General features: G+C 36.9%; 4 protein-coding genes across 4 annotated transcripts; all 4 read right to left on the reverse strand.

Moving 5' to 3' along the window:
* Positions 1–9,890: 9,890 nt before the first annotated feature.
* Positions 9,891–14,885, reverse strand: LOC103950414 (coiled-coil domain-containing protein SCD2). The gene is made up of 17 exons (XM_048574775.1): positions 14,750–14,885; positions 14,135–14,306; positions 13,720–13,795; positions 13,534–13,575; positions 13,383–13,445; positions 13,248–13,297; positions 13,137–13,164; positions 12,829–12,903; positions 12,472–12,582; positions 12,290–12,350; positions 11,942–12,058; positions 11,709–11,830; positions 11,450–11,519; positions 11,301–11,342; positions 10,926–10,966; positions 10,388–10,514; positions 9,891–10,271 (listed from the first exon to the last, which is right to left on the reverse strand). Exons 2-17 carry the CDS (start codon positions 14,245–14,247, stop codon positions 10,147–10,149), a joined length of 1,263 nt encoding a protein of 420 aa, XP_048430732.1. The 5' UTR covers positions 14,248–14,306; positions 14,750–14,885; the 3' UTR covers positions 9,891–10,146.
* LOC125472819 (coiled-coil domain-containing protein SCD2-like) lies at positions 14,473–15,310 on the reverse strand. Its single transcript, XM_048574706.1, has 2 exons — positions 14,750–15,310; positions 14,473–14,532 (listed from the first exon to the last, which is right to left on the reverse strand). Exons 1-2 carry the CDS (start codon positions 15,023–15,025, stop codon positions 14,473–14,475), a joined length of 336 nt encoding a protein of 111 aa, XP_048430663.1. The 5' UTR covers positions 15,026–15,310.
* Positions 15,311–17,418: 2,108 nt separating this feature from the next.
* On the reverse strand, positions 17,419–20,926 carry LOC103950442 (protein NETWORKED 4B-like). Its single transcript, XM_009361641.3, has 2 exons — positions 19,842–20,926; positions 17,419–18,221 (listed from the first exon to the last, which is right to left on the reverse strand). Exons 1-2 carry the CDS (start codon positions 19,960–19,962, stop codon positions 17,578–17,580), a joined length of 765 nt encoding a protein of 254 aa, XP_009359916.2. The 5' UTR covers positions 19,963–20,926; the 3' UTR covers positions 17,419–17,577.
* A 146-nt stretch (positions 20,927–21,072) lies between these two features.
* LOC103950415 (RNA polymerase II C-terminal domain phosphatase-like 3) lies at positions 21,073–27,582 on the reverse strand. The gene is made up of 12 exons (XM_048574723.1): positions 26,433–27,582; positions 26,164–26,296; positions 26,008–26,063; positions 25,857–25,914; positions 24,409–25,773; positions 23,560–24,156; positions 23,315–23,461; positions 22,951–23,213; positions 22,742–22,853; positions 22,403–22,660; positions 22,098–22,144; positions 21,073–21,996 (listed from the first exon to the last, which is right to left on the reverse strand). Exons 1-12 carry the CDS (start codon positions 27,155–27,157, stop codon positions 21,933–21,935), a joined length of 3,825 nt encoding a protein of 1,274 aa, XP_048430680.1. The 5' UTR covers positions 27,158–27,582; the 3' UTR covers positions 21,073–21,932.
* Between the last annotated feature and the right edge of the window lie 233 nt (positions 27,583–27,815).

Genomic DNA, 27,815 nt, shown 5'->3' on the forward strand with positions numbered 1-27,815 from the left:
AAATTTTTTTATATCCAACGGCAGAGATTAATTAATTGAATAAAAATTTAAAAAAAGTGTAAAAAATTCAAAAAAATTCAAAAAAATATCTGAAAAATCTGAAAAAAATTGTAAAAAAAATTGTTTTTACTTTTCTATAAATACCTTCTCATTATCATCTACCTTCACAACAATTTCATATTTTCTCAACTACTTTCAATCACATTCCTTTCTTTGTCTCAAAGTTTGAATCCATTTTTTTTCAACAAAATGACCACTGGTGCAGGTACGAATTGGTCGCTTATTGAAGATGTTGCGTTGTGTATTAGCTGGGTTGAAGTTACTCATAGTTCGCTTACGGGTAATGAGATGCAGTTGCGAGAAATGTGGAGTCTTATTCATACCAATTATCTTGAGAAAATTGGTGGGAAAAGAACCAAAGAATCGATGTCCAGTCGTTGGAAATTACTTAGCCAATCGTTTAGTACGTGGAGAGACGCTTTGGCACAAGCTAGTAATAATATTCGAAGTGGGGAAAATTACTCGGATATGGTAACAAGATATTATTATTTATTGTTTGTATTCTTTATTTGTTACGTACAAAATTTATTATTTATTGTTACTTATTTGTTACATTATAATTATGTTGTTTGTTACATTATAATTATGTTGTTTGTATTATTAATTTGTTTGTTACATTATAATTATGTTATTGTTACTTATTTGTTACATTTATTTGTTACATTATAATTATGTTGTTTATATTATTTATTTGTTACTTATTTTCATTAAAATTAATGTATAATATCACTTACATTAAGAAAAAAAAATGTGTATATTTAAGGTTAAAATTATTTACTAAACTTGGAACTCTAGCCCCATGTTATGATTAACATGACATATATATATATATATATATATATATTTGCTTGTTATGATTAACATGACATATATATATATATATATATATTTATTTGTTAATTATTTTCATTATTTACTAAACTTGAAGCCTTCTTACTTATTTTCATTATCTTTGTGAAGATGGATGGTGGATTATATAGAGGATTCAGAAAGGATTAGGTTCTGCATAATGCCACGTGGCATGCCGTCATTCGTTAAAAATCTGATGGAAATCTATCATCCAAGATTGTTAACAGATTATGACACGTGGCATGCCGTCATTCGTTTAAAATCTGATGGAAATCTATCCTCAAAGATTGTGAACCGATTATGACACGTGGCGTGACGTGATTGGTTAATAATCTTATCAGAAATCCATATTATAATTATTTATTTTGTATTATTTAATAATACTTAGGATAATGACACGTGGCGCACCGACAACGATTAAAAATCTTATCCGATATTACATTTAAAATTATTTTGTATTAATTTTATAAATAAAAAAAATACTAATATTTTATTGCCTATTGCCAGGGCTATAGAAGTGTAACGGTGGAGATGCAAAATCTATTGCCAGGGCTACTTACTGTTCATTAAGGGCAATTACTGTTCATTAGGTGGATTGAATAGTGTATTGCCAGGGGGGAGGGCTCCAACGCTGGAGTTGCTCTAACAAACTCTATAAAAAAGTCTCTATTATAACAAAATAAACCGTCACTCTTAAAATTTACATAGTAACTCTTTATTAGCTAAATATTAATAATAAAAAATAAAACTCAAGATGGACCATTGAGCAAAAAAGAAAAGAAAAAGAGAGAAGTCTGTTTTAGAAAATGAGTGTGTTTGGTTTGAATTGTTAATAATAAAAATATTCAATTTTTATCAAAATAGAGAATGTTGTTTAAAGATAAAAAGTAGCTAAAATAATTTTTTGATACTGTTTACTTACTAGTTTAACAAAAATTTAGAGCTTCTCTCTAATCAAATGAGCTAAGATTAAACTATTGCGCGTGCGCCCTAGCAAGCACTCAGCCGCAGAAGGCTATAAACCTCTATTTTCCCATGGTTCTGTGTGAAGTAGGACAAAACATATTCCGTTATTCCATGTCTTGTTTGCTTCTTCTCAGCCCTCGAGCTCAGCTTAAGGTAAGGTCTCAATCTTTGCTCGTGACAAATTGGAAACTGTCCAACTTATTATTCATTTTATTTTTCCGCACGAATTAAATCCTAATTAATCCGCATGCAAAATTTTGTTTTTATCGTCGCCAAACAAAATGTACTTACCCGTTGCAGCAGCCAGCATCTCTGCAATATTTAGGTCACTTTTTTTAGGAGAAAAAAAAAGAGAGAGTAGGGTTTCAATGGAAAGTACCTGTTCCTGTGCCCGACTTTGGTCGGGAAATGTGCCCAAATGGAAGTGAAGCAATGAGCATTCTGTGAGTTTGGAAATCGAAGCATAGGCTTCACTTTTTTCTTCACCTCTTTTTTTAAAAAAATTATTCTTTATTTTAAACTTGATGGTCTTTTTTTTTTTTTTTTTTTTCTTTTGTTATATTTTAGTTGTTTACAGTGGAAAAGCTAGCCAACTTTCTGAATCGATAATATCTATTTTTCGGTTCTTATATTGGCCTAGACACGCATGGTTAGCACCCATAAATTTTGGTTTCATATTTGATTAGGGTTTCTGTGTGTAGATAAGTAAATGGCAATGGATTGAGATTTTTTTTCATTTCTTATTTAAAACCCTAAATGTTTCAACATAGAAAAAAGTACTTTATAGATGTATACAAGGTTGGTAGTTAGTTTGTGTCAGCAATAGATGTATACAGTAACTCTAATGACACATACCAATCAGAGTCGAGACGTGTTGGCCGTCACGTGAGAGTGATGTAGCCTAGTGCGCAACAGAAGTGATAATGATAAGAAAAATGTAAATAAATAAAAACCAAAACTAAACTTATTTAACTAGAGATACTATGTAAGTGTGTGAAAGTGCTCAAGTATATAATACACACATATCAGAGCATAGGTAAAACGGAAGTGCAGTCAAACTAACTAAGTACTAATTATACAAACAGGGAGAAGATCCCTACTTATTTAGTAGAACGTCAGAACCGCCGAGTAGTCCTCGTGAGCTACCAAAGATGAACAGCTACCTAGAACCTGGAGGGGTGCAAAACAGAAGGGTGAGTGGGCTGAAAAAAAAAACAAAACAAAAACAAAATGTTTGACACATTTATCTTTTCTGAACATAGTAACCCCTCTCCGTAAAACCTGTATAGTTTCCAAAAAATACTACTATGTAGGTACAAAAAACCAATGCACAAGGCCAACGAAAACTAAAGCATGCCATGTCATAATATTTCAGCACTAAAAGATGTAAGCCATGTGTGAAACCAATATAAAGTAGTATGCCAGTTGGAGTCACCTAACGTGACTTGTACGACTAGATCTATAGCTCATCAACATATGTCTGCAAACAAGTCGGAGTCTCCTAATGTGACCTGCACGACAGGTTAGGTGTAAATAAGTACGCTCAAGTGTTACAATCACATGAAAGCTGTGCGATAGATCGCAGGTCGCCTACGAGTCGGAACCACCTATTGTGGTATGTATGACAAGCTAGCACCAAAACTTGGATCCAAGGTGAGCGTGCGATGCTGGAGGTGAACAATCACATGAAAGTTGTGCCCTGGCCTCAGGGTGTAGCATAAAAAGCTCTAAATGCACAAATGCATAGCAATATGCAATGCAACAAGACCAATCACATGTTAACTCACCTGAAGCTTACCCTGAGCCTCTGCAACATCAAATAGTATAATTCACAATTCATACTAATGCAACAATATAGTAATAAGCAGTATAGACATGGCATACAAGGCATAAATTCATTTAAAAACGTTTTCTGGAAATCGTAAGGCATATATATATATATATATATATATATATATGTAAAGCAAATGCCCACTCACTGATAAGTAGCAGGATCGTAGCCCCCTTACTTCGCTTGTCCACGCTTGTCCTCAAGGTACACCTCACCTATATGCGATACAACTATTTTAACATTAACTCAATAGCACATAAACAAAGTCTAGGATTAATTCCTCATATGTTGCTCAAATACGATGTTTGAATATACCAACGTAATTTACTCGACAATACGAACACCCTCATATTTTTAGAAAAAAATTTGGACCTTGGACGCGCAGCTACACGCCAACTAAGGCACGGGTAGACGCGGCCCCATGTGCGGCCAATGCCTGACGAAATTAACGGCGTTACCTGACGTCGTCAGAATATTCCGTCAACTTTGACGAAATATTCGCTTTCTTCTCCAGTCACCCTTGCCGTCCACTGTCATTTCTTAACCAAAATCCATGAAATTTATATGGATTTAAAGCCCTTGAGGAGTAGGAAAAATTTGTACCTCTTAAAAGTCCAAAATCAAACTAAAATCGCCTGAAAATCCCTCGAAAGTTCTAGCCAAAACTGAAACTTCTCTAACTCACTTGTTCTGACGTCAACTTCACTCCCAACTTATCCCAGGGTCTCCGTGGAGTTGTGTAGATGTTTTCTCAAGCCTTAAAGTCTCCTAACTCGGCCACGAGCACGACGACCCAAGAACCACTAAGTTGGCGTTCAAGAGTCCACGGGTTAAAATTCGTCAAAATCCCAAACAATTAGTATGGCAAGGTTCGTGAAGTCACAAGAAAGGTGATGGTGGGTTCTAAAAACTCGATCCATGCGAATTTGATGATAGTTGGGTGTATGAGTGTCACGTTGCAAAAGGGAGAAAAAGGGAGAAGGATCGAGAGAGAGAGAGAGAGAGAGAGAGAGAGAGAGAGAGAGAGAAGAGGGTGAGAGTACACGTGTGTGTGTCTGATTGGGCAGTATCAGAAAATGATATTTTCTGATTGGGCTACTGTGAGAAAGAGGGAGGGAGAGATAGGATTCTCAATTGGCCTAAGAGAGAAACCCAAAAATTTGATTGGGTTCAAGAACATTGGAACTATTGTGATTGGTGTACTCAATCCTAAAATATTTCTACTCATTTACGTATTCAAATAATCGTAACATTTTCGTTACGAATCCGATTCGGCCCTAACTCGCGTCAACGCGTTCATAACGCCGAATACGATTTAATTACAACGGCAATGAAATAATTTAAAACTACAAATGTACATCCATGTCACTAAGCCAATGAGGACAATATCATCACTTTACACACTAGAGGAAAAAAAAAATATATATATATATATAATAATAATTTAAGACGGGTCGTCACATCTAATCACACTAATATCGTTCTCAATTATTTTTCCCTTTTTATCAACATATCAATCCCAACTTAAGTCTATTAGAGGATCTCAAATCCAGCAACCCAATCCTCCCTTTATTGGCCAGATTTGTAGGGGTATTGCCCGAGTTGCAGAGACACAAGGAGCAACGATGCACCAGTCGGAAACGAGAGAGAATGCAAATTTAGTATTATTTTAAGTTTAACATTATGCTAAATTCGCTCTCCTGCTGGCTAATGTTCATTTTGTTAATTTAGCTGGTGGGATTGCTAGTCTGTTGGACTTCCACTTTTTTCTCTTGGCCTGCTAAAATAGCAAAAAAAAACCTATTTAGCTAACTTGTTGGAAATGCTCTTAGCTTTGGACCAAAAAATATATCAAGTGGGAGTAGCTTAGCTAGGACTAATAACCCATGTTTAGTAGAGTCCAGAATTAAAATAAATGAGATTAACTCGGATTCGTATTGATTCCGCACCTCACTAAATGGCCTTATGCAATTCTGCGCGGCAGGGAGGGATTAAACGGGATTAGAAGTAGGCACGCGAGTTCTAGGCTTTCGTTCTTTTTGGATCTCGATGGGGCTGCAACTATTTGTTTCCATGATTGGGACGATGATGGGATTAGCATGGGTATGGCAAAAATATATTAGCATTGATTAATTAATTACAATTTGACGATAAATTAATTACAATTTCGACTTTAACTTACAATAAAATGGTTGCTTTGGATTACAACGAGCTGCCATCATCGCCCATATTAGCCATCAAATGCCTAAATTCCTTTCTCTCTCTTCCATAAACCCTAATTTGTTTTGCACAATCAATCCATTGACCTCGGGCTAGAGGACAAATACAAAGACGTGTGTGGTAATAAGCTTTTATTTAACTAAACCTTGAAAACTGAAATGTCTACAATACGCTTGAATTTAACAATTCTTTAACGAAATGGGGCAAAGTAAAACCAAGTTGACAATGTTAGTTTCAGAGGGTAAATTGAAACAAAACCAGTTTCAAGGGATAAATTGAGAATAAATGGCAGTTTTATGGGGCATTTCAATTAATATGCCTGATTATTATTATAATTTTTTTGTAATATTTTGGAATTAATATGATTATCTTGAAGTTCATCAATTCTAATATATATAAAAATAAAAAAAAATTGAATGCTGCTTACTTTAATTGGGAGGAGAGCTAAATTTAATTATTTAGATCAGAAAGTGAAACCCTTCAAAGTTTCAGTTCATACTTTATATTCAGCTTATACTTGTAAAGCTTCTTTATAGATGTATATAAGTCGTTGTTAGTTGGTTTGTCTCCGCAAAAGCACGGATACAAGTCAGAAATTGGTGAAACCTAAAGCATAAATACGAAAACTTGTAAAGTCAGACCTGCTTTTCACTTGACAAAATGGATGAATTGTTGACACAAGTGAAAACTAGAAAAAAGATTTGAGACTTTGAAGCTCTCTCTCTCTCTCTCTCTCTCTCTCTCTCTCTCTCTCTCTCTCTCTCATGTGTGTTTGTGCGGTGATGATGGGGCCAAGAGGGGAATGATTTTCACTCGAGCATGTCGGAGAAAACATGCCATGTAATGTGACATTTTAATTTTTTTACCAAAGCTAGACCACCCGATTTGTAGAGACCAAAGGCAAGCCCTACCAAAACGCACTGCCTCGCGGCCCTTGCCGCCCACAGGGCCACACCATGCACGCCTCTACATTTTGATGTAGGAAGCCTCCTCGCTCCCACCACGTATGCCTTTTCTTTTCTTGCCGTCCTATCTCTACTAACTTCCACATCAACTTTCACAACTGTGGAGATAAAAAAAAAAAAAAAAGTATGTTTTAGAAGAGAGTTCCAACTTCACCTCTTAATTAACCCAACGCATAATCTAATCCAGTGTAATGATTCCAGTGTAATAATTATGAGGAAAATCATGATAGATACGTCCAATTGTATGGTAATCTTTGAATTTCCGGTGTGTTTACACTCTGAGTTTTGTATTAATGACACTTGTGATCATACTGTTCGAGGGAGTGTTTTGATCTAAACGCAGTCAATATTATGATATGTCAAGAAACAAAACTTGCCTATCTACACTGGCAATATTTTCCATGTAAGCAACCGGACTATAAGAAAAATAATTCAGTTAAACAAATTATAGCTCCATATTTTTTAGGAAACTTTAACGAAAAGCTCTCGGTATTGTTTACTTTAACGAAAAACCACATTTTTAGAAACTAAAAAATCAATCATGTTAAAACTTAAAGTTTTCAAATCATTTTCATTAGTTTTCCTTATTTTTTTTTTATACAAATTAGAATGATTGCGGTTAAAGAAACTGAGATCGGTTACATTTTTCAAAACTTTCCATGCAAATCAACATTTGCTATGAAAATTTGAAATAAGCAAAAGCATGACTTACCATTTTTTTTCCTTACATGGACTTCAAATGATAATATGTAGATTAATAGAAATCATATGAGCAAGAAATAAGAACCTTTTCAAAGACAGCTTTAACCTTATAGATATAAGGTGATGAACAAAGACTCATATGACATCAATTTGGCGTCCATGTAAGTTAGTAGTAAGTCAAATGCTTAAGAAAAATATCGACTTGATAGTTTGATAGACCGATAGGGCAACAATATATCAATTTGTAATTAATTTCTAGGGTTGTTTTTGTTAAGTTGTGTAGGCGCCAATGCCTTTATTTATTTATTTATTTATTTTTGAACAAACGATATTATCTACATTAAGAGGGAGTAAGTGGCTAAGTCTTACAATGTGCTTGCAATAATGTAGTTCAAATTCGCATTGGGCGAGAATCAAACTGAAAACTTTTTACTTATAAATAAAAAAAAATACCACCAGACCTAGTACTAGGTAGCGGCCTCAATGCCTTGTTACATAGTCAAAATCACAGATATGCAGATGAAATCATTCACCACAAACTTTAATTATAGTGGAGGAAGATTCTAAACGATGTTAAACATGTAGGGGTGTTTGTAGTGTCAATGGGGGTTCTAGATTAGGGTTTATAATAACCGTCTATTAGCAAAGAAGGGTCCCATTTCACAGAAATGGGAAGGGGAAAAACCGATAGGGAAGGGGAATTGGGTCAAATTCACCTTTAGGATTCTAGTGTCTTTCTTTCATTTGTACGCGAACCTTTTCACCATTTTCTTTTTCTCTTTCTTCTTTTTACTGGGATGGGGTGGGGGAGTCCACCCAGAAGGCCATGGCCCCAACGGGGGGCACTGCGTACTATTATATTCAAGTGCACATGCCTATCCTGCTAAGTGCTGCTATCCAATCCTCCAGAATACAATGCAAATTGTAGACATCTATCTCTCTCTCTCTCTCTCTCCCCTAAATTTGGTGCCAGTTAGTCGATCAGTTGCCCAACTCTCTTGACTCTTGTGGTAAGTTTATTTTATGGCCCCCGGGGGACACTTACGATATATATTTTAGTCACTGTGGCTAGTGGCTTCAACAAAATATGCAGAGCGTGCTTAGTGCCATGGACCGCGTGACAGAGACTCCAGTGAGAGAGAAGGAGAGAGAGAGTTTAGGCAAATATTCCAAGCCTCCAACAGCCATTTTACAACGTTCCATCTATGAGATGACAAAACCAATTTCCCAGCCTTATTCTTTCTTTCTCAAGCCCGTAAATGAAGTGAATCATCTTTTCATGTGTTTGGTTCAATTTTGGTAGTGCATATCCGCATTGCAGATGGGTGGGAAAAAATAAATTCTGAAAGAAAGCGCACCTTGAAGCATTATTTCTTCCCCTCTTGTTTGAAACATATTTTTCATCTTTCGTAGCCAACTTATACAGTTCTTCCTAAGCCATAACCAGAGGTGTCAAACGTGCGAGTTGGCACGAGCAAGACACAAGCACAGCCCATTTAAATAAGACACGGCACGACTCAAGCTCATTTAATTAAAGCATGGCACATTATGATTCGTAATAAGTGGGCGGGGCAAGTCTAAGATTTTGGCTTAAAAGGCCGACCGGCCCACAACCCACGATCTTAGTATTAGAGTCTAATAATATTCTTTTTCACTTGTAAATGAGAGATCTTAGGTTTAATTCTAGCCAAAGGAGAATTTGAACCACATTATTATGGTAAAGCCATTGTAAAACTTATAGCCCACTTCTCACCCTCTTAGTGTAGTACTATCGTTTGTTCAAGAAAAAAAAATATATACATTTTAAGGTTGAGACTTAATATAAGTTATGTTTAGTTCAATAACATGTTCAAATCAGTTTTTTTTTTAAATAAAAAATAAAAAAATAATAAATTAACTAAAGTTTGTTTTGCCGAAACCGGCCAGTTTAGTAACCCATCACAGCACGGCCCTGGTTTTAATGGGCCAAGGCCACGACCTGGGCTGGACTTAATATTTTATTAAGTGCAGGATTCATTTATTAAGTGGGCATGCCCAAACATAATTCAAATCCACGTGGGCTGGCTTTAAATTAACCCAGGCCGGCCCGGCCTGTTTAACACCTCTAGCTATTGCCCACAAAAGTCAAACATAAGTTTGGATAAGAAAAAAATAATATGCACAATAGCAAAAAGAGTAGAAATCATTTCCCTACCAATATCGGTGGGAAATATAATGCATATGAGATCTCCTTTAAGTGTAGTACCAGCCCGCTATCTTTACAACAAATGGAACAAACCATAAGAGTTGTAAAAAAATAGAACAGAAAAGGGCATACTGAAATTCCATCTGTACAAAAATTGGAACTGTTCGTGTTCGATTGCGAATATGTCTACGTGTTACAAGAGACGAACTCACCTCTCGTGTATTAACTACGGCCGCCGTGTTAGGCAGAATCTCATAAAATTGCTCCAACAAAATCAGTTTATCGCAAATAAATGAACTAACAAGAAAAAAATGCAGGCAAAAGCTGATCATAATACATCTAAGAGATATTTACCGTCAAGCATAGCTTCATTGTGGAGCGGATTTCTGCGCAACAGATGCGGAAGAGTACTCTTGATCGATTGCCTTGCGGGATTCCTCCCACAGCCGGCTCTCAATTCCCAATTTCCTGAGTTCCATCAACCCTTCCTCAACTGATCAAAAAACACGCGTATTTAGGCAAAAACCAATTAATTGAAATGGAATGCAATGATTTTGTGTGCAAGGACCGAGTGAAATGTAAAATTCTGAGAAAAAAAGTAAAACTTACCATCAACAGCATCATGTGAAGTCGGTGCATGCCTACTGCGGTTAATCCAAAACTGAACTCTTTCTTTGGCAATGTCCTCCTCTATACCAAGAACTTTGGCTCTTCTCCAAAAATAAGTAAGCCATGCCTGCGGCAGTTGAATACATTTAAAGTCATTACATTAACAGTAATTAGGATCTTGTCCTTGTGAAAAACGAATAGTATCAAAGAAACGCATAGACTAGTATGTTTATTAGACCGAAAAACAAAATCACTAATAAATTTGAAGATTATGACAAGTGACTACTTGGACCATTTTATTAAGTTTCTATAGATCAGATGTATGCGGCAGTTGATTAACAAGCTGGTATATTTCTATCTATAGAAACCCTATTATTAAGTTGAAAATTTAGCCACAAAGGTTGGTCAGAATAGCATCCGTTAAATTGAACTTCAGCAATCGAAGTGTGCATGTAATTACATAAATGCGTATACAGAAGGAAAATGATTTTGAATGAATGGGACACAAACACGAATAAAAAGAGATGAAATTTCAGACCTCCTTAAAAAGAACATCCTCTGACTCCTCTGGACTCAACTCTGCAAGAAAACATTAATATCAGTACATATTACATTACCACTATGACAAACAAATTTTTGAAAGCTATCCATCATTTGATTACGACGTAAATAAAACTGGAGATCTTATCGATTAAATTCACACAATACTTAAAAAGGAGAGAGTTAATGACTCTCTGCACAATGTTTTATGAGAAATTTATGTAATTTGATCGGATGCTGATATATGTGACTATTTTGTCCCTATTCCATAATGTAGTACGTTAGTAACATTTCCAAATTTTGTTTGTTTATTTTTAAATATGGAAAACTATGGATAATCCAACGACTTGATATCTAAGAAAGAGAGGCATACCAATGGCCTCCATAAACTTTGGATCAACAGGTGATTTGATACCTGAAAAAACCCGTATGTGCATAAGACAGTAGGAACTTTAGATGATAGCAAATATCAGAAGAAAAGTCAACCATACATGCCAACATGATATAAAAACACAAGCATACCAGAGAATGATAATCGAGCAGAGTTTGGACGCCGTTGTTCGGCCAATGCAAGCACAATTTCATCCTCAACCTTCGTTGTACGAAAAATCATATATTATTGAGAAAAATAAAAAAGCCGCAGATTACTGAAAGAAAATCACTGAAGCAATCTAATACAGACAGTAAAAAGAGAGACAAATACTAATCTAGCATGGTGAGTCTGAGTCTGAGAATAACAAAATATGAGAACAAAACAAGATGGCAATGCATTAAAGTGCACCTTCAAGGAAGCCAGCTCTTTCAAGCCCATTTCAACTGCAAGCATACTCTCAATGTTTCCTTCTCCAGTTAGATCATTCAAGTCTTGCACCAGTTTGTTTCTCCTCTCAACATCATCATTACCTGTTCAATGTACGAAGAAGCATGCCGTAACTACAATGACCTACTCTTGTCACATAACCAAACAATACAAAAATATATACTAACAAAAAACACTGCACGATGATTACTAGCCTTTTTCCCAACGTTCCTCCTTAGCCTTTTGTCCTGCAGAAATGACGACCTCAAATGGGAGAGGAGCTAATGATGACCAGTATTCATACTTAGATACTGCAATATCTGCACATATACCTACAAGGCATTACAGAGATTGTGTAAAATTGAGTCAGATGAAAGGACAGATTGCTCTCTTTTTATTGTCTTGTATTAGTTTTTGTTTCCATTATTAAATTTAGTTTATTTTCAATAAAATAAAATGGAAGCAAAGGCAAACAAAAAAGGATTTCAATGAGTAATTAATTATCAGAATAAATTTAAAATGGACCACTGAAGAGTAAGACAAGTATCACGTAGAATAGATACCAAGCTTTGCAGCTAAACCCCAATTGCGTGCAAGCCAACACCTCTTGAGGACTACTTCTTCCTGAAATATGGATATACATAATCAAAAAACCTCCAGATGCTACTAATATGCTCTCTGCAGTGCGAAACTAAACAATTAATCACCAATGATTTCATATGCTCCAAGAAACGGGTACAAATACCATTTCTTCTTGAGTCAATATCATTCTTTGTGTCATTGACCGTAAGGATTTCACTTCTGATTCAGCTCCATGAAGTTGTCTCATAACAGTGTCACTCGCTTCTTTTGCTTTCTGATTCAAGCAATTATGTTAAAGACAGAATTATAAAATATTTGCAGTGGTAGCAATAGAAAATTCCTCAAGGAGCCAATGAAGAATAAATCATACTCTCAATAAGCTTTTCCAAGTACTATTTCCTAAACATATTTTTGTACGGTGAATCTATAATATTTAATATTTTGTTATGCTTCAGCCTTAAGACTTGGATTTAGATTTCTTTTTTGGCAGACTGACAACGCCGCACGGTAGCATGCTTACCTCAACTTCAGACCGAAGGGACGCAACTTCCTTGTCGGCCTCATCTTTTGACTGTTTTGCATCTTTAAGTGCAACCTATAACAATAAAAAAAGCCTCCTTAGTTTCTTTGTTTTGTTTTTTGTGTTTTTTTTATTTTTATTTTATTTTTTTTTTTTTTTTTTTGAGATAATTCATGTGCATTCTGGTTTAGCAAACTCCTGATAAAAGTTAAATAAAAACAAAAAACTTCAACCAAGTGAGTTTGTAAGTAGGTTTGGCTTGTAATTAGGTGGGGCAAAAATAAAACATTTCAAGTTTCTACAATTACCTCTTTTTGCCGCAAGGAAGCTTCCTTTCTGCAAAGCAACAAGAAAAGATGTCATCAAAGGAAAATGAGAATGAAAAGGGCAGGCGTGAAGGTTAGTTAACTTTAGTACACCTGCTCAAGAATTTTGCATCCAAAGACAAGCCTTCGCCAAACGCAGTAACCTGAAGACTCACAAAAGCAAACTTCATGTTTAATAAAGGCACACTCTCAAACATTATGGGCAGATCATAATAATAGAGCACTTACCTGTTTTTCAAGTTCCCGAATTCTAGCCTCTGTCTCATTGCATCTCTCTTCTTTATGTCTAAGCTGTAAGATAAATTTCAGAATGGAATCAGTTACAGATAAGTTCAGTTAAATTAAATAATTAAGAAATAACAAGGATAACTTATTGCACCTTATCAAGAATATTCGAATTCTCTTCTTGTAGCATTTCAAGCTGCAATTTAAATAGTTAATAAGTACCACTCCAATGATAGGAAACAGAAAATAATTTCCTTATTTATCGAAAGTAGTATACAAATGACACGTATTGAGATGTTAGGATAAAATAAACTCAAATAGATGTTATTCATTGACATACTTCATCACGGAGTGCAGAAGCATCACGTTGATCTCCTGGATCTTTTGTTTTGTAATTTCCTATTTCTGACAAGAATCTGCAATTCATGCAAATCCATTATGTTCTAACTTTTATTATTCATTCATATAAAGGAACCCCCAATCCAAAAACCCGATAGGGGGTTATATATCATGCATAGAAATGAAACTATTAGCAAGACATTAATTGAACTCCTAACATAGTATGAATACATTTGAAAGCCTGAACGAGAACGATAGTGAAAACTAAGGTAAACTATGCTATGAGCAAAGACATTAAAAGAATGCATAAAAATTATTCAGTTACTCTATACCTAAACCTCTGAAATTCATAAAATAGTGGCAGACCTTCAAATGTTCAATTATACAAATGACACGAGAGAAAGAAGATTATTTACCTGTTCTCCTTTTTGCTATTAGTGGTGGGAGGATCCAATGGCGGCAGGGAAGTTGCTGTCCTCAGTGTTGTTCTATTGGGTGGTACCAATGGAGGTGCTGCACGAAGAGACATTGCTGGCCTTCCTGCTGATGTTGAGCGAACTTGTGGAGTTTCGTCTAAGGAGTTCTGAGCTAACTAATTAAAACATCAGAAAATTGAATTAGCCCTCTGCATTGAAGCCAAAACTTCCCCATCCATTCACAACACCATTCATCGACACACACATTCCTTTCAAGACACAAAAAAAGTAAATGTCTACCAATCTAAGTTGTGTATGAACAAATCTAAACATCGCAGTCAATCAAACTTTCCACTCAGTAGAACTCTATATCCACACAAAAGGCAGCCTTTTTCAAGCTGAAGAGGGCAGAATTTCACAAAATTCATCGTTAATCAGAATAGATAGAGCAATGTACTACCGGATTTCAAATACAAGAGCAACTAAATCCACATTCAGTTCTTCGTCCGCTCAAATTTATGCACGATCTGATTGCATTTTGAAGAATTCATTCAACCACTCAGTACTTACAACCGAAAAAAAAAAGTGCACAATTGAGAAATTTCAGAGATTTACCGCGGGCGAAGGTGATCTAGTAGTGGACTTCAAAGACGGCGCCGCCGGCTTAGCACCGGGACTGTTGGCATTCCTCGACAGAGAGAGCGGCGGCGGAGCACTGTACCGGAATCCTAGATGATCATCGTCGTCGTCGTCGCCGTCGGCGGTCTGAGAGGCCATGACCTGAGCGAGGCGCTGGGCCGCGGCCTTGGCGGCAAAGTTCTGAGTGCGTTTAATGTTGGAGATTCCGCTGGCGGAGGAGGACCGCGCGTGGTGGCCACGCACAGGCGACATTGCAGGAGACGTAGCTCCGCCGACAGTGGTGGCGGACTCGCTCGTCCACTGGCGGGCGTAGACCGGGCTGTCGGTTCGCCTCCGGTCCACGGAGTTGTAGTCAGTTAGTTAGTTAGTTAGTTAGTTACAGGCAATGGGAGGGGCCTAGATCGCGCTCTAGGATGTAGGGGTAGCGTAGGCGGGGACTCGACGGCTCCAAGGTCGGAGTTTTTTTCAGCTGAAAACTGAACCAGAGCATGGACAGAGAGATTTTGGGGGCCTTTGGATTGAGCAGACCGCTGTCTGTAAACTTAACGTTAGTCAGATATTGCATCACGACTTACGAGTAATTTATGATGGCAAATTGGTCTTTTTCCGGTGTAAATGGGTAATTAGAGGGATAGCGTTTGTCTCTCGCGGTGAATCTACTCGTCTCTCGCTTATGATTATCATAACAAGATTAATCTACTTAGCCAATTAGTATGAGATTTAATGATATTTCTTTTCACTGGTAAGTAAGTAGTCTTAGATTCGAATCTCATCAAAGACGAATTTGAACCACATTATTACTAGCCCATTGTAAAATTTAACTCATTCTCCTACCCCTTAATGTAGATAATATCGTTTGTTCAAAAAAAAAAATTTATATCTGCTTAAAATTATTCAATTTAGAGATTGTTTAGTCATTCATATGCATCAAATAAATTGATGATCGTTTAATCATTCATATGCATCAAACAAATGGATGATTCTTCATGAAAATGCTACTTATCAAAACTATCGATTGGTTTGACATACATGGTGACTAAAAGATCTCCAAACTAAATGATTTTTTTTTTTTTTGTAAATATAGTTTTTAGATGATAATAAACAAAATGAACAGTTTTAATTATAATATTTGTACAGTGAATACACAGTAATTATAAGTGAAAAGACAAATAAGTTTCTCCATAAAGGGAGGAATGATTTTAAGTTTGAATGGATAAAAAAGAAAAGAAAAGTAAGATTGTTACCATAATTTTGGATTGGATATTGAAAATTATGATAATGAGGTTGAATTTGTTTTATATATGATTTGAATATCATATTTGAGATAGAAAAATTTGCATAAACACCACTGTAAACTAAAGGACTTTCACTAAGAATTTATTAAACTAGAATTTGTTTTCAAGGAAGCGTAAGATATGTTCCACAAGCTTTAGTCTAATAAATTTTTAACCCCAAGTCATAAACTTGAAAAGAAAAGAAAGCTCACCTAAGATGCAGATAATATATTTTAACAAAAATGTTACCACCAAGTTCATGTTTTCTGGTAATTGTACCATTCACACTAAATGGTGATAAAATCGGCAAATACATATATATATATATATATATACAAAACTTATTTTTCTTGTAATTAACTATAAATAACTTTTCTATGGTTTAAAGTTTAATTGAACTTCGTTTTTAACGAGATGCTTAAGTGCAGAAACGACGTTATAATGTAGAACTTGATCGATGAACGGATCCAAAAGGTGTTCTTAGCAAAAGAAAGACTAAAGAAAACAAAGGCCGCCCAAACAAAAACAAGTAAATTATTTCAATATTGAAAACTAAACATTAACAAAATTCTATATTATATACTGATGTGCCGGAACTAAAACTTAATCTCTACTTAATTAAGTTGAAAAGATGCCCCCATGGACTTGGACCTTGAAAACTGATATTTGTTTTGCCTTCAATAGTAAGTTATGGCTTGCCAGGTGAGACTTCAAAAATCTGTTCTCATTCGTTAGCCTGTGTACCTCGAACGAAATCCGCTCATTTGTTTTTCTCCTGATCTACTCAGCCTGGTTCTGCATAGTTTCATCGATGAGCTCCAACATCCGATACTTCATAGAATTCTTGGTCTGTCTTAAGCAATGTCTTAAGAGACTTACGTTCCATGGTCTTAGCAGCGGTATGACCTCTCGAGATTGTCGTCCAGAGCCTTAAACCCTAAGTCAATCAAGTATTTTGAGACAGAGTGTGTAGGAGAGATCGAGTACTTAGAATTTGCCCTTTAAAGAGGGGCCATGATGCCTTTATATAGAGCTCTATCCAGGATACCCCTTCAAGAACTAGGATACTTGGAACTTATCCCGGATGACTTTGCTTATTTTGGCCTACAACTTTTTTGGGTAAAAAAACCTCGTATCTTAGCAAATCTGAAATATCATAACCTTTTAAGGACTAGGACTCCTTGACTGATCACAACGTAATTAGGAATGTTTTGTTTCTATCAATGGGGAGGGAAAATAGGAACTTGGGTCCTTCTTCAACATTGAAAAGATAAGCTATAACTGGTGTGAGTAGCACACCACGTAAAGGTGTTTCAATTACATTTCTTCTCACAAAACAAAACAGACAGGTAAAACAATATTCCAGCCCTCTAAATCAAAACATTAACATATTCTTTATAAGGTGCCGAAATAAAAACTAATAATGTCATAATTTACGCCAAATCATCATATGTATTATGAATACATATAAATAGACACATTTGAAAACTTAAACGCTAATTAATTAAGTTGAAAAATAGCTAATTAAGATCAAGTACCAGTGCATCCAGTGAGCCTTCCAAAGAAAGATGGCCCTTTGGACTTGGACCTTGAAAATTGAGGCTTGTTTTGGCTTGTAATTATATCATCAGTAGTATCCTTATGGCATATCAGACGATTCCACAAAATTTTGTTCTCATCTGTTAGCCTATGCACCTGAGACAAAAGCCTTTTGTCTCTCCTTATCAACTCAGCCTGCTGCTGCATATTTCCGTCAATGAGTTCTGAGATCTTTTCGTCCCACATTTTCACTTTTTCATCCACATTAATATCAGATTCTACGCCATGATCAATGTTCTCTTTTTCCATATATTCTTCGTAGGATTTTTGGTCTGTCTCAACCTGTGTCTTCAGAGACTTGTCTTTCAAGTAACTTGAGATTTCCTTCTCACACTTCTGCATGGTTTGGACTTTTAGGGAATCTAAAGAAGAAAATGATCTCAGATGAGACGCTTGAATCAGCTCGGATCGAAGCTGATCATACTTCTCGGCGAGCGATCGGTATGACTTGTAGAAGTCTTCTAACAAGTTTATGAGCTTAGGTTTCCTTTTGAAGAACATCTCAACCCTCTTTGCAAATGAATCTCCATCTACTTCAATTATATTTAGCATGAGATTGGTCTTTTCGTTCAACTCTGCAACAATAATACCATATCTTTGGTTAAAAAGTTGGAAATGAATAATTCAACCCATGTGTACTACTTTTCTTTCCATATTTTTTTTGTGATCCCATGAGATGGTATTAATCCTGATACGAAGACCATAACTATGGATCTCTATCACTCTAAATCCATATCAGTAGGGATTCAAACTGAGAATGTAGTCAATTTGGATTTCAGAGGATTTTAATGAACTTTTTTAAGTGACAGATTTCAAATGATTTTAATAGATTCTACAATTCCATATGGATTTTGAAATATTATTATGGATTTCTATTATAGATTTGTATGGATTTCTTCATAGATTTCTTAGGATTTCTTTTTTGACTCCTGCAACATAAATTCTTTTCTCAGTGCAAAATCTGAAAAAGACATAAGCATATGTATATTGGTATGGAAATATAAACCAATCAAATATGTCTTTTCTTTTCTTTTCTCATTTGAATTGTGATTTCTTTACGAAAAATAATTTTAACTAATCAAAACAAGTAATGCTTCTTAAATCAAATGTCTCAAAATTAACCCTTTTTCCTCAACAATTGATTAGTTCATAATGTGTTATTCAGTCTAACTACAGTTACCAATGTAAATAGGCTTTGGAAGATACTTGACCCTTACAATAACATGATTACACGAAAAAGAACAAAAAACTTGAATTGGTAATAAGATTCTTAGTAGTAATTTCCAAGAGTTCAATTAACATGGTAAAAAAATTAAAACATTCAGATAGAATGCATAATCATTACAATAACTGCTAGTTGCTATTAACACTTCCCATCAAAGCATTACAAGAGATACTATTACACGGTCCAAAGTAAAGGAAATAAAAATTTCAAAAAATATTGTACAATTCAAAAAATTTTGAGTTTGCAACTGGGATGATTACAGATGAACGTGAAAGGAAATTAGGTTAGCAGGTAGGGCTGGAGGTAGGATTTTGTTATGCTTATAATCCCTTTTCAAATCCTACAAAATCTCTTATTGAAAGAAATCCTTCAAAATCTATGAATTTTTGAATAACTATAGATTTGCATGGACTCTATAAAAATCCTTTAAAATCTCAGTTGACTACATCAGGATTATAAAGTCTTTTAAAATCCTTTAATTGACTACCCCTATATTTGAATGGATTCTTTTAAAATCTTTTAAAATCCTAGTTGACTACACCATGATTTTAAAGTCTTATAAAATCCTTTAAAATCCTCATTTGATTACACCCCCTGAATTTTTGTGCTGAAAAAGAGTGCCAAAAGATACAAAACATGGATTCAAATAAAATTTCTGATGACGAAATAGTGTAGAATGAATATCGATTACAAAACCTGGTATTATGAGGCATGTGAGAAATTAGGAAAATGTTGTTAGCAGCCTGTTTTCTATTAATTTTTATATTAAAATTAGTGTATGATGACTATTTTATTTTAACAGTTCATTAAACTTTAAACCCTAACCAAACACGGAAGATCAATCAACATATATATATGTGTGTGTGTGTGTGTGTGTGTGTGTGCACCATGCAGAAGCTGGTGTACTTAACTGGGTGCTCATACTCAAAACCCTAGATCAGGAAGAAGAAAAGGAGTCGTATTACTAAACCTGAGAGAGTAGCTTCAAGCCACTGAGATTGATTGGGACATTTATGGCTGTCCCACCACCATGAAAAGGAGGCAGCCTGGTCTTCCTGCCTCTTCACCATCTCTCCTGAAATCGAACCCATCGTCTTCTCCACCAATATGCTCGCTCTACAGAGCTATCAAACCAGAAACCCTCCTCCCTCTTTGAATTTATATTGACTTATAACACTCTTTGTCAATATCCTCCTGATTTTAAGGACTTCAAAAATAAAATATTTTCGAGAATGTGACGCGTCTTAACTCTTAATTAAGTTTTAAGTGTGAAATTGTACGATTTTGACATTTACAATTTTCAAAAAATTGCATTTTTATTTATGAAAAGCTCTTTTATTTTGTAGTTGAAGTTAAAATTAAGTATTAGGTTTAGTATGATATTATCAAAACCGTACATTCAATATAATTATTGAATCAAGGGTTCTTATTTAACGATATATTATTATTATTTTGACAATAGCATATTCTTATGTCACTTAAATTCGATAATTTGTAAATTAATTTGGAATGATTAATGTGAAATTGACCGAAATTGAGGAGTCAGAAATGTTATGTTGGGAAATCAATCAATTTACTTAAATGTGGATCCCTTAAATTATCTCTGAGAATTTATTATATTTAAGATGCAGATCGTTGAGAATATAAAAAGATCAAGCCAAACAAAGAGACTCTACCTCAAGAAACATCCTTCATAGGGTATCCCAGCATATGTGGGTTGAGCTAATTGACTAGGACAGTGCATTCGTCTTTTATATCCAAATTCGACCCTTTCTCCATTGAGTTAGATAGAAGACTATAATCATTAAGTCAATTCATCACTTGTTGTTGGACCGTCTTTAAACAAGTTGTAGTTTAAAAAATATAACCTTGTCAAAAATGGAGTATGGACCATTCTCAAATAATGATGCTGTAAGGTTTAGGCAACCATCGCTATTTCCTAAATAAGCAAGTTCACGTCCACATACCTTTTACAACCATACAGAAGTCCTGCGAGTCCTAAAAATGGTAGTTTCATCGAATTCTTGACTACTACTCGAAATACCCTCATAAGCTTTTAGGCATCAGCATCACTCTGACATAAAAAAACAACTCTGAATTCCCGAAGGACCTTCCTGCCTAAAGAATACTCAAGTAGTCATCCTTAAGTTTAGCGGATTTTCATATATGTAAGGGTTCAGAAGTTACGTGAGGGAGAGAAATAGAAAATGAGATTTATATGTTGAAACAATGTAAACGGCGATCCAGGCTGAAATCTTATGTAACATAATTCGTGTGCATGAAAATCCGTATACTCGCTTATTCTTGATGTTTTCTTTCTTTGAAAACCAAGTTAATTAGGTGTCGATGCAAATTCAATAGCTAAATCATTAGTTAGCTGTGATTAGGGTGAAGGGTTAACTGTAATCAGGCACCTTCACAACCAGCCCAACCATTTTTCCCACCTGCTGACTACCAAATATCCAAATGCTGCTTCGACTGACCAATTTCTCCCTTGCCAGACTTACTCTTTCGCACCCCGGATATACAGTTTTGTATCCCAACCACCCCACACCACCACCTTTCCCTTCATACCCGCACCATCCTTTTCCGAAATTTACCTCCTAGCAGAGCCATATTGGTCCATCACTAGGTTTCAATCTCTTATTTTACGTTTTGGATCTCGAAAACTTGCCTTTTACCATCCTCGTCCCTGAAGTGACCACGTCTGGCAACCTTGTCTTATTTGATCAGGAACAAAATGTGACAGGGAGGCACCTCAACACCCAACCAGAACCACCAAGCCCGAACTGAGCCACCAAAGCTCGAGCAAGAGTTCACCACCTCATTCCTCTTCTCACAATGAAACCGACCATGAAAGCAAAACCTCGGCAATTTAAGGTGCAACTGCCAATTAATGGGTGGAAAACATGAATCACAGACTCCAAACGAGGCCAAGCAGTGTCAGGTCTAGGGCTTTGCTGCTCTCAGCATAATCTAAGGTTTTCATCCCGACTCCAATGCGATTCTTGATTCTATGTTAATCAGTTTTAGTTATCGGAAGGGCTAGGGTGGTGATTGTTTATGGTTTAATGGCAAAATCCTGCTCATTTGCCCTCCGATAAAGCAAAGCTGATGCTTCCACCCTGGTTAATTAGGACAAGGAAATCCATGTCAAATCCTACATACAAAGAAATTAACAATGACAAAGATAACAAATATGAGCAAACAAGAGAAAATTTCTCACCAGCCAGGATGGACAACAAATTTTCCCAAAGAAATAGCCCAATTCACCTGCTCAAACAATTAATGTCACGCCTCAACTCAAAAGAACGCAGCAGAAAAGGAAGCTGAGAAAACACTGAACTAAGATTTCTATAAGTTATTTTTGTTTATTTTTTAAAGGCTCTTCTGGAAGAGGCGTCGGAGTTTTGGGTTATTCTCTTTCTTTCTTTCTTTTCCGGGTAATCAAGAGAAGCTGGGAAAGCCCGAAATCATATATCAAGTCTTAGTAATTGGTTCTCATGGCAGAGATTATGTGAGAAACAATACCTTGTCAGTTCCAAGGGAATTGGCGACTACATGGGTGACCTGGTCATCTATATGGTTGGTACACACAGCACCAAACTGTTCAGCTGTCTGCCACAGCGGATGTAGGTGAGGATTGACCTCACCAACTGGAAACACCCTGCTAAATACTATACGACAACCATTCAAAATCTTCCGCTGTTCAGAGGCTAGAATATTTCTAACATCTGCTTCATCTAGGGAGGTATGGGAGAAAAAGATCTGATGTATCTTCTCAATAACCTATACAGACAAAACAACAGATAATTGATTACCCTCAATGAACCAGAGAAGCAAGTGAACAGATATGAACAGCATCCTCACCGACAATGAGGATGCCAAAGTCCCATCTTCTTGTCTCTCGTCATGATCAATCTCGAGTAGAGAAGGACCTAGAAGCCCAAATTGTCGTCTGCTACAAGGAAAGTACGTATAACTGCACAAGTACTTGTACATAAGCACTGGGTAACAAGGCAAGCAAGCCCATCAAAGTACAAGGGATTATTATATCTTAAATCAAAGCATATAGTTACCGTTCCACAACTATCAAGTTCAGTTTGTTATGTGGCCAGACCCTCACAGAATCATCTATAATCACAACAGCTGATTCCATACCCAAAACTCCTTCCAGATCCTTACTCTTGGGAGCATCACCATCATCAGAATCTCCATCGTCGCCTCGAGAAATGACTCGTCCAGCAAAAAGTACCCCTGTTGGATCTAGCACTTTTGCCATTTGCGTAGCATATAGCTTGTTCCCCATTGTGTAAAGATGCAACTCAAAAAGTTGACTAGCCTGATGTCCAGAGAGGCAATGCAATGAATTCTCCACTTTCAGATAAGCCATAAAATGAGAATTTATGCCAAAATATAATTATATAAAAAATAATAATTTACCCTCTCCAAAAAATTCCAAACCCCAGGCCGCAATTTGGTCCACATTCCCATGTGATGAAATCGGAAGAGATGTCGCTGTGGTTTTTCACGATCCTGTTCCTCTTTCTTTCTCAAAATCTCATCATGCACTGGATCTACCTCAATAAACTGAAAAGGAAAACCCAAGTTAAAACGAATTTATAGAGGAAACGACCCTTACGAATCACTGGTCACAAGAGACCGAATCCATACATCAAAAAGACTACCTTAGCTGAATTAAGAAGTGTGTGATCTAGATCCAAGACGAGGCAGAGCTTGCGTGCTGCAAACATTTTCTTCTGTTCTTCTATCCTCCTTGCTCTCTCTCTCTGGATAGCAACTTTTTGCTGGTCATCATATCCTTCAAACAGATGTTCAACATCTCCCCACATGGGGGCTGAACGAGAGGGACCAGCAGCAGCTGCTTCAAAAGCAGAACTACTTCCAGTACGCTGCTCCTCAGCTTTTGGATCTATTCTCTCAGAGTTGATTGGAACAGGTTGGGAAGGAACACTCTGTGAAGCTATTGCTGGACTTGTTAATCCATTAGAAACAGACATCATATCAGCAATATTTTTCAGATTCTTTGTGAATTGGCGAGCAATGTCAGGGGCCTCTACTGATTGAGAAGCGACTAGCTTCATATCTGACTGACCATCTTGCTTTTCACCAGTAAGATTATCCTTATTCCCCTGGCTGCTCGGCAGTGGGGTTACAATATTTCTGAACTGCTCTTGTCCCAAGCTCCCACTCTTTTGAAGTACATTACCATGGAGAATACGGCGAGGGTCGCGGGGTTTCATACGAACTTTCCCTGACTCATCCTGCAAAATTTGCAGCGCAAAGAGTTTTTATAACTCATAGCAGGAGTTATGAATCCAAAATAGTAAAAAAGGTAATCAACCCAACCCCTAAAAATAGAAAATAAAAAACAGAAGATAAAAAATTAAACTAAATCAATAATTAGGAAAACTGAAATATATCAGAGAGATCCTACAGAATAGGAAAAATTGCAAAAGAACACATGCTTCGCCCATTCTAAAACAACAGTTAGGAAAAAGGACACAAGCACTCACCATCGGAGCTTTTTGTGAACTAATGGGAAGTGTCTGCAACATCGCTGCAGTCTTTGAAGGAACATTCACTGATGCATCTGACCCTGGTATTGAATTTGAGCTTATAGGATGTGTCATACTTTTTTCAGGATAAGCAGACTTCGGCTGGGCTTCTGCAGCTAACCTTTGCTGCTGTCCCAGCTTAAGTATGTTTAACAGCATGGTTGGATTCACAGCCTTTAATAATGCAGGCAAGGAAGCTGTGCTTAAATCCGTCAATGCCACATGCTCGTTTGAACTGTTTGGGCCATTTGAGTTTCCATCAACAGTACTAGGACTACTTACAACATCAACCACTTTTCTGGGATCAGACAGTGTGTTCTCCACTGTCTGATTATTGCTAATTAAATGAGGTCCAAAGTCACCAATGTCCTCCAACCAGCCACAACTTCCAGAAGCGGTTTTTGGATCTTTAACAAAACCCGAGTTTCCCAATGTATTCCTTTGCCTCTTTAATGCAGGACCATCAAATTTAGAATCCTCAATGGGTTTTTGCTTTCTCGAGCTTAATGTTATAACCGAATCTATTTTAGGTGCACTATGCACTGTCAAGGGTTGTGTGTTATGATTCAAGACACCCACATCAGAATTGGAAAACCGAAGCCTAGGATCTCTATTCCTAGTTGGAGCTTTTACGGTGATATTAGACCCAGAACTCGCAGGGGCAGCACTTTTACCTGTAAATCGTTCTTGCATGCTGGAGCTACCCACAGGGATAGGGAAGCGAGAAACAACTTGCTGTCCCAAAATAGGAGGAACTGAAGTTCTCAAATTACTAGCAGAAGAAGAACTAGAAACCTCTCCAACAGTATCATCGTCCCCTTTATCACCGTCTTCTGAAGGGGTTGGACTTGGAAGTCTTTCACTCATGAAAAAAGAGCTCCGGTTAATATGTTGATAAGTAGATACAGCTTTAAGGGCATCAGTATCATAAGGATGCAAACCAGAACCTTCTGCACTTGGCGCCCTGGAGGTATCAGGCTCTGGTTTTACCATCCTATCAGTAAAAACCAATGTGTTCTGAACAGGAAAACATGATGGGGATTCTCGTGTAGGGGAAGGAAGGCTATCTGCATCATGATCCTTGTGAGTGTCTAACAGGGGAAGCACAACCCGTCTACCCTTCAAACTAGACACTCCTGATCTTGGAACTTCGGACAACATAATTGGATTGCTGTAGTTAGCTGAAGAAGTCGCATTTACAGCCGAAGCGTCCGAATTCTTATTATTAAACCCGATAACCTGTATCTCATCATCTTTAATGCCTGCTTTAGTTTGAAGAAAAACATCAGGGGAATCCACAAAGGATGTTGTCAAGACACCTATCTGGGAGAAATTAGAAACCATGTCAATACTTTCTAAAACATCAACAATTATCCTTAAATGATTATATACAGCAAAATGAGCACCTCTTTTATCTGCTCAGGGGTAAAAAGAGGAGGATCATTCTTCACAGAAGAAAGTAACCTGTTACCAAAAACAAAACAAAGAAAGTAACTACACAACCAACGGCATTAGAAACTACAAGAACGAGAAAAAAAGCATCGAACTCTTAAGAACCTTGATATGAAATCTTTGTTCTGTTCCTTTTGGACTGGTCTCATGGAGCAGAACACCTGCAACAAACAGCAACCAAACCTATACAACTTCAATAACCAGAATCTGGAAATATCTGGACAGAAAAACATCAATGTGAGCAATTCTTAGATGGCTTACGGAGGTGATCGCTTGTACCGCAGTGAAGGACAGATGAACAAGAGCTTCCTTTGTGGAAACATTAGTTTCCGAAAGCACCCCACGCAAGCTCACCAAAGTGTTGAGTAACTGGAGACAAACATCCACAAATGATCTACAAAACATAAACCAAACTGTAAGAAAACATTGTTTAACAGTAACAAAGCAAGGTACTCAAGCTGGGGCAATCATCATTTCACTCCCACAATTCACCCAAAGACCCGAAATTCGACATCAATCAGTTCACTTACTTCTCTGCTTCGTATCTAGTAACACTTGCCAAAGCTTTCCGAATCGAGCTCACTCGCTTCTCCAGCTTCTCATTCTTCAAGCCTGTCTCTGGATTATCAATGTTCATATTATCACAATCCAAAACACCATCTCCAGCTTCGTCAGCCACACCCGCGGCGGCCTTTTCGTCACCAGAAGCCTCCGAATCCAAATCAATCTCACCCTCCTCCAACTCCCCTTCCTCTTTCTCAGCATCCATTTCATCGCCACTGTCAACAATCACCACTCTATCCACTTCCTTCGCATTGCTCCTTTCAGGCGAATTCACCGACGGCGACGATGACGATCGCTTCAATTTCTCGTCGGGATCAACATTCATCTGCAGAAACTGATTGAGCGGCTTATTCTGTACGGCCTGAGCCCAAGCGAGGCTACCCAAGCCGGGCCTGTACCCCCGAAATCCCGGGTGGTTGTAGATGTAGCGCATCGTCCAAACCCTAGCATCATCTCCGCCGTTGGATTTAGATTGATCATTGGGCGGCGGCCGCGGAACCACCACCTTAACTTCGTGCTGCTTCTCCTGCTTGATAAAATCTTCCTCACTGATCTCCTCCACTGAATTCGAATCGGAAATTTCACCTTCTTCTACATCCTCCACCACTTTCGCACTTTCATCATCTCTCCCCATCACACCACCCTCTAGGGTTTCCTCGAAATTGTTCCACCCAAATCCACCAGCGACCATAAATCGCTATAAAAAATTATCCAAATTTTACCACCACCAAAACAAATTCCAGAGAGTAAGTATTCTTACACAAAATTGAATTCTTAGGGTTTAATTTTTCCTCTTTTTATATTTTTTTTTTCCAGATATCTGGAAATTAGCGCGGTAAATTACGATCAGATTAAAGAAACGAAAAGAAGAAGACGAAGAATTGGAATATTTCGTAGAAATTTCTGGGTTTTCAGATCTGTATGGCAGAGTTTTGAGATCGCGATCTTTGGGATTTCACTTGCGCTTTCGGATCGGGGAGGAGGAAAAAAAATTGCAGAAAAATAAGAAAAAAGGACGATGAGAGAGTAAAGACCGGGGGAAGAGTTTATAATAAGGACAAGGGAATCTAGTACACGCAATGAGTTTGAATCTGGGCCGTACACGTCATGAATCCGGAAAAGCTAGGTGATCCTGGTGAGGTTTTAAATGACAAAAGCAAGTTTGCTCCATTACTAGTTGTGGGAGTTTGTTTTTATTGACCAGTTGTGGGATCTGACTGGATGGCCCCTCCCAGAGACTGTTTCTTTTTTCTTTTTTCCCTTTTTGCCCTCGTCTCATGTCTAAGAATATACTTTTTCCAACTGTTTATTTCCTACTTGAGTTTTTGTTGAAGGCGTCATAGCCAATT

The sequence above is a fragment of a genome, unplaced genomic scaffold (genome assembly GCF_019419815.1).
Source record: "Pyrus x bretschneideri cultivar Hongxiangsu unplaced genomic scaffold, Pyrus_bretschneideri_v1 Contig74, whole genome shotgun sequence".
In the NCBI taxonomy this organism is placed as follows: domain Eukaryota; kingdom Viridiplantae; phylum Streptophyta; class Magnoliopsida; order Rosales; family Rosaceae; genus Pyrus; species Pyrus x bretschneideri.